Here is a 14,360-nt window from a genome sequence, read left to right as displayed (position 1 = left end):
TAAGTAGAAGTGGAAGATTTTTCCAGAAAAATGGGTTAAACCAGAGGTAGAGAAGCAAAGCCATTCAACTTTATATTAGGTTGGTTTTTCAAAGCCATACTCATGATGGATATTAACTATATAGGACATGTTTAGATTCCTAACCATATTTAATTTGTATAGCTATTTTTATACTTAAAAGTAGCTACTCAAAAACAGGAACCCCTGTTTTTAATTACAATAAAGTACTGTTTGCACAAACGTTAAAGAAGAATCTCCTTTCTGTCTATGGCAACGGCTACTCCAAAAGTGGAAGAATAGGAAGTATTCTTGTAAATTTCCCTTTTTAGAAGAGAGAATTCTATAATTCAATGGCAGTGGCGTGTGCATCGGCACTGTGACTACACAACTGCACAGTCACTAGACAGCTCCTTGTCTTATTATTATAACACAGGCTTTGGTCCAAAATCAATGCTTTGGGCTCTATAAATGTTCTCGTTCTCTTACGAAGTTTTTTAAATTAGAATTTTTATAATTATTCTTCATTCTTGAGAATCCTTGTACCTTGACCTAGCAGACTGAAAGAGAACAGGGACGAGAGAGGGGAAGATGTAAAGGATGTATTAGCATAAAGTTCTATGAAGTTACATAAAAAGGGTAACAAATTCTGTCAACATAAAGATAATAAAAACCAGCATAATTATGATCAGTTACAGAAAGAATGTCAGTTCAGGTACTTAGGTCACAGAATAACCAGGAGACTTTTAACCCAGAACACTAGCCTAAATACTTTACATTTCATCCCAAATGACGATGGATGATTCATAACATCCCAGCATGCCATAAGAGAATAGCTAAAGGGACAAGCTCTTTTAATTTTCATATAAAAATTCACCAGAGGCAGCCAAGGCCATGAATCAAAACCTATAAATGGAATTTTACAAAAAACTGGAAAATTTTATAAGTAAATTGTATTTGCAATTATGTGCCAGTACGGGAAATCTAATCCCGTGAATCACAAAAACAGCACAGAAGTTACTCCTCTTACACAGAGAATGACTGGTACGTAACTGGGTGATGTTGCATTATTACAAATTGTTTGTAGGTAAGAAATGCAGTCGAGGGTGAAAATAAAGAGCTATCCTTCACTCTGCTGACTGCTATGATTTCACCTTCTCCCCTAATACTTTTCTTGCAAAGCAAAGTCAGTTTTAGAATCTGGGAACCCAAAGAAATGGAAAGGTCAATTCCTGAGCCACAGCTCCACAAATAATTTATTTGAAAATCAAAGTAGAGCTGATTGCCTTATACCTACACTTAAATCTGATATGATTAAAATGAGAGAAAATGCATATATCTTAACACAGAGAATTTCCACATTACGTGGGATTTTCATACAACTGGCTCAAAATACAAATGCTTCTGAGTAGAATTCTGAGTAGAACCAGGATATTCATTTTGCTAGTGTGGATGAAAGAATACAAAAGATGAAAAAGATCTTTAATGCTTTTTCTTCTCCCTACCTAACTCTTCAGTTTATACTTCAGAACCTAACAGGTCTCCGTTTTAGTTGCTTGTCCTAAGTTAGGTCGGTGTTCTTTCCACCACACCACATAGGGTGAAGCTACCTATTCCTCATGTGTGATAATGTAGAACAAAGTGAGCAGCGTGAGAAGCTGCAAGACTGGCATCAGGACCAAGCAGTTTGTGGATAAAAACTTGATTCCAACTTCCGACCCTCTCAGAAGAGGACGGAAACAGCCATAAAGTAAGGAAAGCATTATGGTCCCATTATTTGTACACAGAAGTACCCTTCTCAATTTTAATATAAATCAGCTTCTCTGAAATTCTAAGCATCTATTCCTGGCAATACACCAGACAATATTCATGGTTGTATAATCCTTTATATTTATTCATGGAAAAACTGAATAAATGCCCCTTTACCATTGTAAAACCCCAAGACTGTCTAATAGTACAGCCCACAGTCATAATTGAGGCTTTAATTTCTATCAAAAAGCTTTTCTTTTCCCCCTTTCCATAAAAGTGATCATCTTCTACATTATTTATTTAGTTCTCACCAGGTAATCAACACCATACTCTGAGCTAAGTTTTAGAACCTTGTGTCCCTAATGGGTCAGGAGACTCGCTGCACTTTCATAGTTTTAGATAACTGGTGCTTATCCACTAACACTAATATAATTTCCCTTATTTTTAAAGGGTTCAACAACATGTGGTTTTAATGCAGTGTTGAAATTAAATCAAAACACAGACATAATTTTTTGTTAATTCAGTGAGTGCTGCACTGTTGAATTTGTAATTAAAATTACTTCAGCATGAAGACTGGATATAGACAAAGACCCCAGTATTAGGAACATGTGCCTGAGAGCTCTGCATCACTGACAGATGGGGCCAGAGACAATGCCTTGGTTTGGTAAGCTGAACTTAACACAAAGCAGTGTCATGGAGCACTGAACAAATATCCATTGTTGATGGTTTCAACAGATAATTTTATGAGATTCATCATTATAATGCCTATAGGTAAAATCTTAGCACAAGCCAAAGATCTATGAAACTGGCCAAAGAAAGGCATCCATTTTAGTTAGACAAAGAGGAAACTTCACGCTCTTGAGTCTTTTCTGGACTCACAGACTAAGCAAGAAATAAACCTAACACTACTCCTGATTCCACTTCTGTCCTCGCGATTCCTGCTGATGCCACGAGTCCTTTCAGCCTAGCCTTGGACTTGCTCTGCTATCCTTCTCACGTTGCCCCTTTTGCTTTCTAGCTCACATTCCCACAAAGAGGAAACATCAGACACAATGACATTGTTCAACTCCGTAACGGTGTGACTCTTAGCTTTGATTATTTTCTCCTCTGGGGTCTCCCCCTTCAGAACAAAATTACAGGGCAGTTTGAGACAAGGAATCCTCCACGGAGAGTGTCCACACGCTGCCGCATGCCGTACCGAGTAGGCCAAGTACCTCACAGATGCTGCCTGAGGGCTCTCTCAGCCAGATCAGCGTGTCATGAATTGAACTGGCTAAAGCAAAATTGTCCAAAATTGCACAAGGAGCCTCTTTAGAGCAAGAGCTGGTCCCTTTTTGCCTTTCTCACTTTAACCTCACCAACCTTCCCACTAAAATGAACCATGGGGATCTGTCGTAAAACGGGTCATGCCCATCACTGAAGAGATCTGATCCCTCCTCCGTCCCTGCGTCAGAGCCGGTGTCATCCACGAATGCCTCATCATCAAAATCCTCCATCTCATCTTGCTGCTCGTCAGCCAGCTCAGTGATGTCGGAATCGGCCGTGGAAAAAGTGGGGGAGGGCGTGCGGTCAGCAAGGCGCTCATTCACACAGCCGTGGAAAATGGGGGCGCTAGACACCAGGTAAGATGCCGACGGACACAGCCAAGGAGAGAGGAATAGTTGGTTAAACAGGAAGCTACAGCTGCCAACAGGACAGAACCCACTGGGGAACCAAAACAACACAAGCAAGTGGAAAAGCAAAGGGATAAAATAAGCATAAATCATCTGGCTCAGGTGAAATGGAACAAGGACTGATCCTTGGAATGAGAAAAGCAAAGGAAATACATGAGTAGAATATCCGAGGTAAACAATGTGCTGTAAAACATTTAAGTTCTCCAGTTCACACAAAAAATCAGCAGCCAGGTCTCAAAGGAGCCACTCAATATTAGGTGAAATAATAATGTTTAAATCTTTACTCCAATTCCCATGTCATCTCTGAGCAGAAAACAAAACAGATGAAATGGTATATGGCAAAGCAGGTATGTGCCTTGCTTGGGTTAAGACGTGTTTGGCCAATTCATCTCTTTGAACACGCTCTACTATCAGAGTAGACTGGAAAAGACTTACTTCATTTCTACAAAATACTATGACTTCAGCTCCACCTTTTAACCCAGTTCCTTTAAAACTGTTGGAAAGTTTTTGCAATTAGAAAATTTTTCACATTCTGAAATCATTAAGGTGAAAACTTATACTTCTCTGCTTTAAAAATTCTAAACCTCTAAGAACGTGACTCACTATGGACTCACGTTAAATGCTGAAAGTAAAGTATACACAAAAAAGGCTCAGGTGGATTACTAAGGTGTGCAATTATTCACTCTTGGCAAAGACTAAAGTGAGATGAACTGCTTTAAAAATTAAAGTGAGGACAATCATGGAGAGACTGCAGTCTGATAAACTGGACGTCATACTGTGATTTTAAACTATGCAGGATACAGACACAGGTTTCCTTTTTCTTTTAAATCTATCTTGGTCAAGTGTAAGACATTTTGTGAATGAGCTGACAGGCAGGGAAGACTGTCAGTTACTTTGATTGAAAGTCTGAAACTTAAAAAAAATGTGCCTGTTGGGTAAAACTAAAGGGAAATATACCAAATGACACAGTGGCTGTGCATGAGTGGATAAGATTATAAATGGGGCTTTTTTGTACTTTTTCTTTAACTTCCTGTAATATCTGCTAAGCCTTTAAACAATTAAAATAAAACCATTCATTACCTGAAAAGAAGACACCAATAAAATCATTACTTACCTTCCTACAAGTTTGAACCAATGGAATCGATCATAAAATGGATCGCTGCCAGTCATGGTGGTTTCACTTTCATCTTGGGCGCTGGAGGCCATCTCACCTGCCCTGTCATACATCTCTCGCATCAAATCCAGCCTCTGCCTGTACAGTAACCATAAAGTGTGCTGGGTTAGTATCACAAGGTCACATCAAAATTTCATCTTGGAAGTATCTTCCATGTAAGATTTTAAAAAGCTGCTCCCAGGACAAAACTATTAAAGACTTCCAGGGGACTTCCGGGAAGATGGCGGAAGAGTAAGACGCGGAGATCACGTTCCTCCCCACAGATACACCAGAAATACATCTACGCATGGAACAACTCCTACAGAGCATCTACTGAACGCTGGCAGAAGACCTCAGACCTCCCAAAAGGCAAGAAACCCCCCACGTACCTGGGTAGGGCAAAAGAAAAAACTAAACAGAGACAAAAGGATAGGGACGGGTCCTGCACCAGCGGGAGAGAGCTGTGAAGGAGGAAAAGTGTCCACACACTAGGAAGCCCCTTCGCGGGTGGAGGCTTCGGGAGGCGGAGTGGGGGAGCTTGGGAGCCGCGGAGGAGAGCACAGCAACAGGGGTGCGGAGGACAAAGCGGACAGATTCCAGCGCAGAGGATCGGGCCGACCGGCACTCACCAGCCGAGAGGCTTGTCTGCTCGCCCGCCGGGGCGGGCGGGACTGGGAGCTGAGGCTCCGGCTTTTGTCGGAGCGCCGGGAGAGGACTGAGGTTGGCGGCGTGAACACAGCCTGCAGGGCGTTAGTGCACCGCGGCTGGCCGGGAGAGAGTCCGGGGCAAGTCTGGAACTGCCGAAGAGGCAAGAGACTTTTACGTCCCTCTTTGTTTCCTGGTGCACGAGGAGAGGGGATTAAGAACGCTGCTTGAGAGAGCTCCAGGGACGGGCGCGAGCCGCGGCTAAAAGTGCGGAGCCCAGAGACAGACATGAGACGCTAGGGCCGCTGCTGCCGCCACCGGGAGGCCTGTGTGCGAACACAGGTCACTAGCCACACGCCCTTCCGGGGAGCCTGTGCAGCCCGCCACTGCCAGGGTCCCGGGATCCAGGGACAACTCCCCCGGGAGAACGCACAGGCGCGCCTCAGGCTGCAACGTCTCGCCGGCCTCTGCCGCCGCAGGCCCGCCCCACACTCCGTGCCCCTCCCTACCCCCGGGCCTGAGTGAGCCAGAGCCTCCGAATCAGCGGCTCCTTTAACCCCGTCCTGTCTGAGCAAAGAACAGACGCCCTCCGGCGACCTACACGCACAGGCGGGGCTAAATCCAAAGCTGAGCCCCTGGGAGCTGTGAGAACAAAGAAGAGAAAGGGAAATCTCTCCCAGCAGCCTCAGAAGCAGCGGATTAAAGCTCCACAATCAACTTGATATACCCTGCATCTGTGGAATACCTGAATAGACAACCAGTCATCCCAAATTAAGGAGCCCTGTGGATGAAAGGCTCTTGGGGCTGCAGCCAGGAGTCAGTGCTGTGCCTCTGAGGTGGGAGAGCCAACTTCAGGACACTGATCCACAAGAGACCTCCCAGCTGCACATAATATCAAACAGCAAAAATTTCCGAGAGATCTCCATCTCAACGCCAGCACCCAGCTTCACTCAACGACCAGCAAGCTACAGTGCTGGACATCCTATGCCAAACAACTAGCAAGACAGGAACACAACCCCACCCATTAGCAGAGAGGCGGCCCAAAATCATAATAAGTCTACAGACACCCCAAAACACACCACTAGACGTGGACCTGCCCACCAGAAAGACAAGATCTAGCCTCATCCACCAGAACACAGGCACTAGTACCCTCCACCAGGAAGCCTACACAACCCACTGAACCAACCTTAGCCACTGGGGACAGACACAAAAAACAACAGGAACTACGAACCTTCAGCCTGCAAAAAAGGAGACCCCAAACACAGTAAGATAAGCAAAATGAAAAGACAGAAAAACACACCGCAGATGAAGGAGCAAGATAAAAACCCATCAGACCTAACAAATGAAGAGGAAATAGGCAGTCTACCTGAAAAAGAATTCAAAATAATGATAGTAAGGTTGATCCGAAATCTTGGAGATAGAATGGACAATAGAATGGACAAAATGCAAGAATCAGTTAACAAGGACCTAGAAGAACTAAAGATGAAACAAGCAACGATGAACAACACAATAAATGAAATTAAAAGTACTCTAGATGGGATCAATAGCAGAATAACTGAGGCAGAAGAACGGATAAGTGACCTGGAAGATAAAATAGTGGAAATAACTACTGCAGAGCAGAATAAAGAAAAAAGAATGAAAAGAACTGAGGACAGTCTCAGAGACCTCTGGGACAACATTAAACGTACCAACATTCGAATTATAGGGGTTCCAGAAGAAGAAGAGAAAAAGAAAGGGACTGAGAAAATATTTGAAGAGATTATAGTTGAAAACTTCCCTAATATGGGAAAGGAAATAGTTAATCAAGTCCAGGAAGCACAGAGAGTCCCATACAGGATAAATCCAAGGAGAAATACGCCAAGACACATATTAATCAAACTGTCAAAAATTAAATACAAAGAAAACATATTAAAAGCAGCAAGGGAAAAACAACAAATAACACACAAGGGAATCCCCATAAGGTTAACAGCTGATCTTTCAGCAGAAACTCTGCAAGCCAGAAGGGAGTGGCAGGACATATTGAAAGTGTTGAAGGAGAAAAACCTGCAACCAAGATTACTCTACCCAGCAAGGATCTCATTCAGATTTGATGGAGAAATTAAAACCTTTAGAGACAAGCAAAAGCTGAGAGAGTTCAGCACCACCAAACCAGCTCTACAACAACTGCTAAAGGAACTTCTCTAGGCAAGAAACACAAAAGAAGGAAAAGACCTACAATAACAAACCCAAAACAATTAAGAAAATGGGAATGGGAACACACATATCGATAATTACCTTAAATGTAAATGGACTAAATGCTCCCACCAAAAGACACAGATTGGCTGAATGGATACAAAAACAAGACCCATATATTTGCTGTCTACAAGAGACCCATATGCTAACACATATATATGGAATTTAAGAAAAAAAAAATGTCATGAAAAACCTAGGGGTGAAACAGGAATAAAGACACAGACTTACTAGAGAATGGACTTGAGGCTATGGGGAGGGGGAAGGGTAAACGGTGACAAAGCAATAAAGAGGCATGGACATGTATACACTACCAAACGTAAGGTAGATCGCTAGTGGGAAGCAGCCGCATAGCACAGGGAGATCAGCTCGGTGCTGTGTGACCGCCTGGAGGGGTGGGATAGGGAGGGTGGGAGGGAGGGTGACGCAAGCGGGAAGAGATATGGGAACATATGTATATATATAACTGATTCATTTTGTTGTGAAGCTGAAACTAACATACCATTGTAAAGCAATTATGCTCCAATAAAGATGTTTTAAAAAAAAAAAAAAAAAAAAAAAAAGCTGCTCCCACCATTTAATGATATTAAATAAGAATAAAGGCTTTATGCATGACATTTTCATACTTAAGTTTCGCCAAAGACCAATAATGTGTTGCTCCGTTTTTCAGATCCTGGACTTCTACGGCCACCACTGTACGAGGGAACGGTCTGTCTTCCTGAGTTTTTTCCATCTCAGTGGGAAGTAATTCAGGAGGCAAAGGGGAGTACAACGTGTCAGTCAGAAGAACAAACTGAAACTGCACCTAAATGGAAGGAAGAAACCATCAACAAACGGCCTTTCTGTTTTTAGCTAGTAAGTTTTGGAAACAAGGCAATATAATCACGCCTGATGGGAAGCAGGTCAAACAGCAGCACATGCTCAACAGCTTGTGATCAACTGAAAAAAGTGGCCACTTGTATATTAATCATTAAGCTATTTACAGACTTTGTTTTCCTAGCCTGGCACAGTGTTTTTGCACAACCTAAAAATCTCAATAAATATACTTTGGTTGACTGAACGAAGACTTCTGTAGAGAACAAATGGTGGACCCAGGAGTGCACCCTCACCCACTAATGAGAGAGGGTGGAGGCACGCTAAGGTTTTCCATTTTAAATTCAGAGGATTACAACTATTACTCTTAAAACTGTTACCACAGGCTAAGTGCTTTGCATTCATCATGTCATTTATTTCTTGATACCACCCTCTATTTTTACCAACTATTAATGAAATGCTATATACAGCTATAAGACAAAAAGATAGTCCCTGCCATCTTTTAGTCTAGTTGAAGAGGGAAATAGTTAATAAATGATTACAAAATGAGATGGGGTTATGAATGAATAAGACGTCTTATCCCCATTTTACAGAACTAGAATATAGCCCTCGGAGAAGATAATGATTTTTCCCAAAGCCAGGCAGTCTGTGCTCTTACCTACTTCACAGTATTGCCCCTCCCACCCCGCCGCCTGTAAATCTTAGCCATCAGGAGACTGTTAAACCGTGGGACATGAAGAAGAATAAATCTGAGGTGTGGTGTGATGTTTCAGTAATGTTAATCACCACGTCTAGGCACTGCTTCAGCACCGTCCGTGCATGCACTCGCTCATCTCTCGCACAATCCCTGGGTGGCAGGCACTGCTGCCAAACCCATTTTGCAAGTGAGGGACTGGAGGCCTGGGGCTATTAGGGTCAAACAACTGGGAGAGCTGGGGTTGGAACCTGGCTGTCTGGGTGCAGAGTGTACGCGCCTGTCCATCACACAAAACTGCCTCTCAGACCCTAGAAGATGAGAGGGCACATAGGACTTAGAAGTGCCAACTTAATGGTAGAAAACTAAAAGAAAATTGAGATTTTCAGAAACCCAAGAGAAGTATTTTGCTACCAATATGTTTCTCTAGCTCCTGTCAGGAATACGGTCTCCTTGCTTGTAAAATAAGCTAGAAAACATGTTATTTTAAAATTTTCATTTAACAAATATTTAGTTAGTACCTACTATGTTCCAGGTACATATATTAAATACAGGCATATAGAAACCTGTTTCATAGCAAAAAGCTGCTGAGTTCACCCAAGGGAAAGGTTAGCTCAAGATGAGGACCATGAAGCCCACCAGGCTCAGCTCTGCCTCCAGATGGTCCATGTTTCCACACCCTCCGTACCTTCTTCTTCAATTCCACACTGATGGCATTGGCCTCCTTCAGGTAAACGGCATTGCCCCAGAGTAAGTCCCTTAATGAGGTAAACTGGTGAGACTTCCACTTCCGGAAGGCCCACTGGGCCAGCTCAAATTCATGTTGTGTCCAAGGAACTGAAAGAGCAAACGAAGTGTATTGAATGGTGATCTCATAACCATGTAGAAATTATATCCCTCCTCTACCTCATCTCTTTCATCAAGTATTTTCCAGTTTTCCTCCATTCTTTTTTAAGATATACCTTAATGTGTGGCTTATAATAAAGAAAAACCCCTAGTACGTTGTACAACTTCAAATATATCTATTTTTCTTTCTAGTACAGGAAAAAGAAGGTCGTATTTCACATAGATATTTATTTTTTATTTTTAAATATTTATTTATTTATTTAGCCTGTGCCGGGTCTTAGTTGCAGCACGTGGGCTCTTTGTTGAGGCATGCGGGATCTTTAGTTGTGGCATACAGGACCTTTTTTTCAGTTGTGGCATGCAGACTCTTAGTTGCGCGGACTCTTAAGTTGCGCAGATTCTTAGTTGCAGCATGCCTGCAGGATCTAGTTCCCCGACCAGGGATCGAACCCAGGCCCCCTGCATTGGGAGCATGGAGTCTTACCCACTGGACCACCAGGGAAGCCCCTCACATGGATATTTAAAAATAAAGAATTTAGTACATAAATTAAGAGTTCCTTCAAAGTTATTATGAAGGCTTGAGATTACTGAGAGGTTGGATAGAAAAATGAAATGTGATGAATGTTCATACTGCATTGTAAGGGAGTAACTAACCATTAAAGCCCTAATTCAACTAAGAAATTCTAGAAAACTTAAGACAGGTAGGCAGGACTAAGCAATGTGATTAGCAATCTGCCAGAAATAGCTTTAATGTACGCTGACATATTCCAAAGCCCTCACTCGGAAATCCCCGACATAAACCAGAAAATAAAACAGAGTATCTTAACAAAGATTAAGCTCTATATTTATTTGCAACATATATGTGAACTTCATATGTACAGTAATATGAGACAGTTTATATAAATTGCCCAACAGATTTCTATGGAGACTATGCTCAGATAGATGGCTTGTGTTCTAATAGACACTATGAGCCCCATCCCCACCTCACAGAGTACAGCCTGGATTCTCAGCATTGAGCATCTTTTAAATCATCTTTAAATCAGCTCAGTAATTTGACAGCACAGATCCAAAACATATATCAATACAGAGGAAAGTTTCAGTCTCTATATTTCACCTTCTTCCTCCTCTTCTTCCTCTTCAGTTGTTTCTGCTGCCAGGGATCTCGTCTCCACCTGCTTCTGCAAGGCCTGCAATTTACTCTCATAATCCTGAACGAAAAGAAAGGAGATAACATGTAGGAGAGAGAGGACATAAGAAGGAAGGAAAAGAAAAAAGAAAGGAAGATTGGGGCAAGGTAGAGATTGCAAAAGACAAAGAAAAGAGAAGATTGAGGTAGGAAACAACAGTGAAAAGAAAGACATACAAAGAAATGCTTCAGAAAAAAGCCATAAAGCACACAAAATAGTCTGCAATGGGTAAATGCTTTAAAAGATCTTGTGTTCCAAGGAATTTAACTGCAGTCTCTCTGTTTCTACTCCCTCAGACTCAAGAGTTCTGTACTTGGGGTTGTGGTAGAGGAGAGGGGGGATTTTGAAGGAAAAATGCATGTGTCCCTTAAATGTCAAAATACACTTAAATAGTATCTTTACACATCCAAGAATTCTGGAGAAAACAATACTGGAAAAGATTAAATTCACCAGTATTGCCAAGAGTTCTAATTATCTAACTGTTTGGATGGGGAAAAGAATTCAGACTGTAGACCCTGAAGCTCCCTATGGATGAAATATTACTATCTTTGCAGCTGTAGGATGAGTTTAGCCTTCAGGTAACCAAAAGATCACAGTGCTCTTAGGATTGAAATAATCTATATATTGCATTTACTTATTCAATAAATAAACTTTATTTCAAAATATATTATTATAATACAAAATGTATTACTATATTTCAAATCATATTCATCCTTCCTTCCTCCATCTTACTCCATGCAGTCTCAATTAGGGTGATATCAGTCCTAACAGGGAAAAAAAAGTGGTTCTTGGGGGATTAAAAAAAAAAAAGTACTCTTTTTATGTATAAAGCACAAATATACATAGAGTATATAAACTGATATACTATATATCTGACATATTAAAATTGCATGGTGGAGAGAGATTAAGGAAAAAAATGTCTAAAAAGGTTCCTTGGAGTGTTAAATGAAAAAAAAGCTTGTGTTTTTTGACAATAAAACAAGTTAAGAAAAAAGACCTTCACATAATACAACACCAAATCACAACATAAGCACAGCATTTTAAAAATATACTAGCAGGCTTCCTGCTTCCTGGGAGTGGGCCGATTCCAGGCTGTCATGGTTTAGGTATGACTATGTACTGTTTTCAAACAGAGCTCTCCAAGTCACAAATCAAATATTCCACGCATTACAGAAGACCACTGAAAGCCTCGCTAGCAAACCCCGTTACAAAAGGCGCTCCCAATGGCTATGCTAAGAGGGATGCAAATATTCTCTAGGCTCCAGTCATTTATCATTTAGTCTCACAAAGGAAGCTTTCTCTGTTTAGTGGAGCTGGCAGTGACCAAGAGCCAGGGAAACAGCTTTTTTTGTGTGTGTGTGTGGTACGTGGGCCTCTCACTGCTGTTGCCTATCCCGTTGCAGAGCACAGGCCCCGCGGCCATGGCTCACTGGCCTAGCCGCTCCGCAGCATGTGGGATCTTCCCGGACCGGGGCACGAACCCGTGTCCCCTGCATCGGCAGGCGGACTCTCAACCACTGCGCCACCAGGGAAGCCCCGAAACAGCTTTTTAAAGACATCTAAACACACTTTTTAGGAAACTATGTACTGTGGGAAAAATGAAAAATATAAAGTAGCAGGTAAAAAGACTGCGGCTTTGCTCCTGGCACCTGCTCTCATTAGTCTTATAATTCTGGGAAAGTTAATCCTTTCTACACCTCATTTTTGCCATCTTTAAAATGAAGATTTTAGTGTTCGACCTTGCCTACCACACAGGACTGCAGGAAGGACCAAATGACAAACCATTTAAAAACACAAGTTAGGGGCTTCCCTGGTGGCGCAGTGGTTGAGAGTCCGCCTGCCGATGCAGGGGACACGGGTTCGTGCCCCGGTCCGGGAAGATCCCACATGCCGCGGAGCGGCTAGGCCCATGAGCCATGGCCGATGGCCGCTGAGCCTGCGCTCCGCAACGGGAGAGGCCGCAACAATGAGAGGCCTGCGTACCACCAAAAAAAAAAAAAAAAAAAAAAAAAAAAGCAAGTTCAAGTCCGCTTAAATGGTAACACACTATCAAAATGACAGGTAGTGTTTTTTTAAAGTTTCTTTTCTAAGTACACCTAGCCCCCAATTCTGGTTTCTAAATACCATTCCCCACTAAAAGGAACCAGGGTTCCTTGTGAAACTGACTGACTTCAGATCTGGAGCAAGGAAAATACAAGGTAACCCCAGAATATCTTGGGCCAGAAAGCATGGAGTACTCAAAGACCGATGGGACCATTTCAAAAGGACAAAGACTCCCATTGGCCAATAAATAATAATAACAGGAAAAGAATATACAGCACATTGAGTATGAAAAGAATCCATGAGCCCACAGTGATACTGAAAGAAGGAGAGAAAAAGGGAAAGCTCTTCTTTACCAAAAAACAAAACAAAAAGCCAGTTAATAAATGCAGAGGCAATGACAATTAGAAAATCACTACATTGCAACCCTAGATGCAGTAATTGAATCAGGCAAGGATCATTAATAAAAGCCAAAACAACTGAGCGAAAGGTGGATGGAAAACAGAATATTCACACAATCTCAAGAGCCTACTAACAAGGAGAAAGAGCTGGGAAACAACACATTAACTAAATTTATTAAACTTTATCATTACTGATAATAGAACAAATTGACATTTTATGTCTACTGATGTGAAGCAAATGGAAGTACACAATGTAACATTTATAGCATTCTTAACAAAAATGTTTACCCTAAATCTAATCTTGGGGAAACAATCAGACAAATTAGAATGTGGCCTAGACTCTTCAAAAATACCTGTGTAACAAAAGATAAAAGAACCATCAGAACCAAATGCAATCAATGAACCGTGACTGGATCTTGGATTAAAAAACATGCACACACACACTTCCAACAGTTATATTTTTCAGACAATTAGTGAAATTTGAAAATGACCTGTATTTTACATGATACTGAATCAGTATTAAATTTTTGGACGGGATAATGGTATTAAGAGAATGTCCTTGATTTTAGGAGATACATGTGTATTTAGGGGTAAAGTGACATTATAACTCACTTTCAAATGATTCAGGAAAAGTATATAAACACGGGTATACAAAGGTTCATTGTACTATTTGTTTTCAAAGTAAGAGGTTGGGGGTGTGGTTTCTACAAAACCTATGTTATTACATAGGATTCTTTCAGCAAAAAGAGAAAGACAGCTGATTTACGGAAAACGCATCAGGTGGAAAAAAATGTTAATATCTTAGCTTGAGGATTTTGTTGTTTTTCATTTTTTCCCCAATTTCTAAATTACAGTAATATACATAACATAAAATTTACCATCTTAACCACTTTTAAGGTATGAAATACGTTAATAACACTGTGCAACCATCAC

General features: G+C 41.5%; 1 protein-coding gene across 14 annotated transcripts in view; it reads right to left on the bottom strand.

Annotated features, from left to right (window-relative positions):
* The window catches only part of KIF1B (kinesin family member 1B), a 151,686-nt gene that overhangs the window by 39,792 nt on the left and 97,534 nt on the right, over nt 1–14,360 (bottom strand). For 10 of the 14 annotated variants that reach the window (XM_067719827.1, XM_067719817.1, XM_067719855.1 and 7 more), the window contains 5 exons: nt 10,914–11,007; nt 9,642–9,790; nt 8,073–8,251; nt 4,534–4,671; nt 3,109–3,357 (listed from right to left, as the gene is read on the bottom strand). In XM_067719827.1, the coding sequence (XP_067575928.1) occupies nt 3,109–3,357; nt 4,534–4,671; nt 8,073–8,251; nt 9,642–9,790; nt 10,914–11,007 (809 nt within the window). The remainder of the gene's footprint in view (nt 1–3,108; nt 3,358–4,533; nt 4,672–8,072; nt 8,252–9,641; nt 9,791–10,913; nt 11,008–14,360) is intronic. The other 4 variants (XM_067719912.1, XM_067719920.1, XM_067719944.1 and 1 more) reach the window with 1 other exon arrangement.

Source organism: Pseudorca crassidens, chromosome 2 (genome assembly GCF_039906515.1).
Source record: "Pseudorca crassidens isolate mPseCra1 chromosome 2, mPseCra1.hap1, whole genome shotgun sequence".
Lineage (NCBI taxonomy): Eukaryota > Metazoa > Chordata > Mammalia > Artiodactyla > Delphinidae > Pseudorca > Pseudorca crassidens.
Note: the sequence above shows the minus strand (reverse complement) of the source record. Positions and strands in the feature narration are given on the sequence as shown.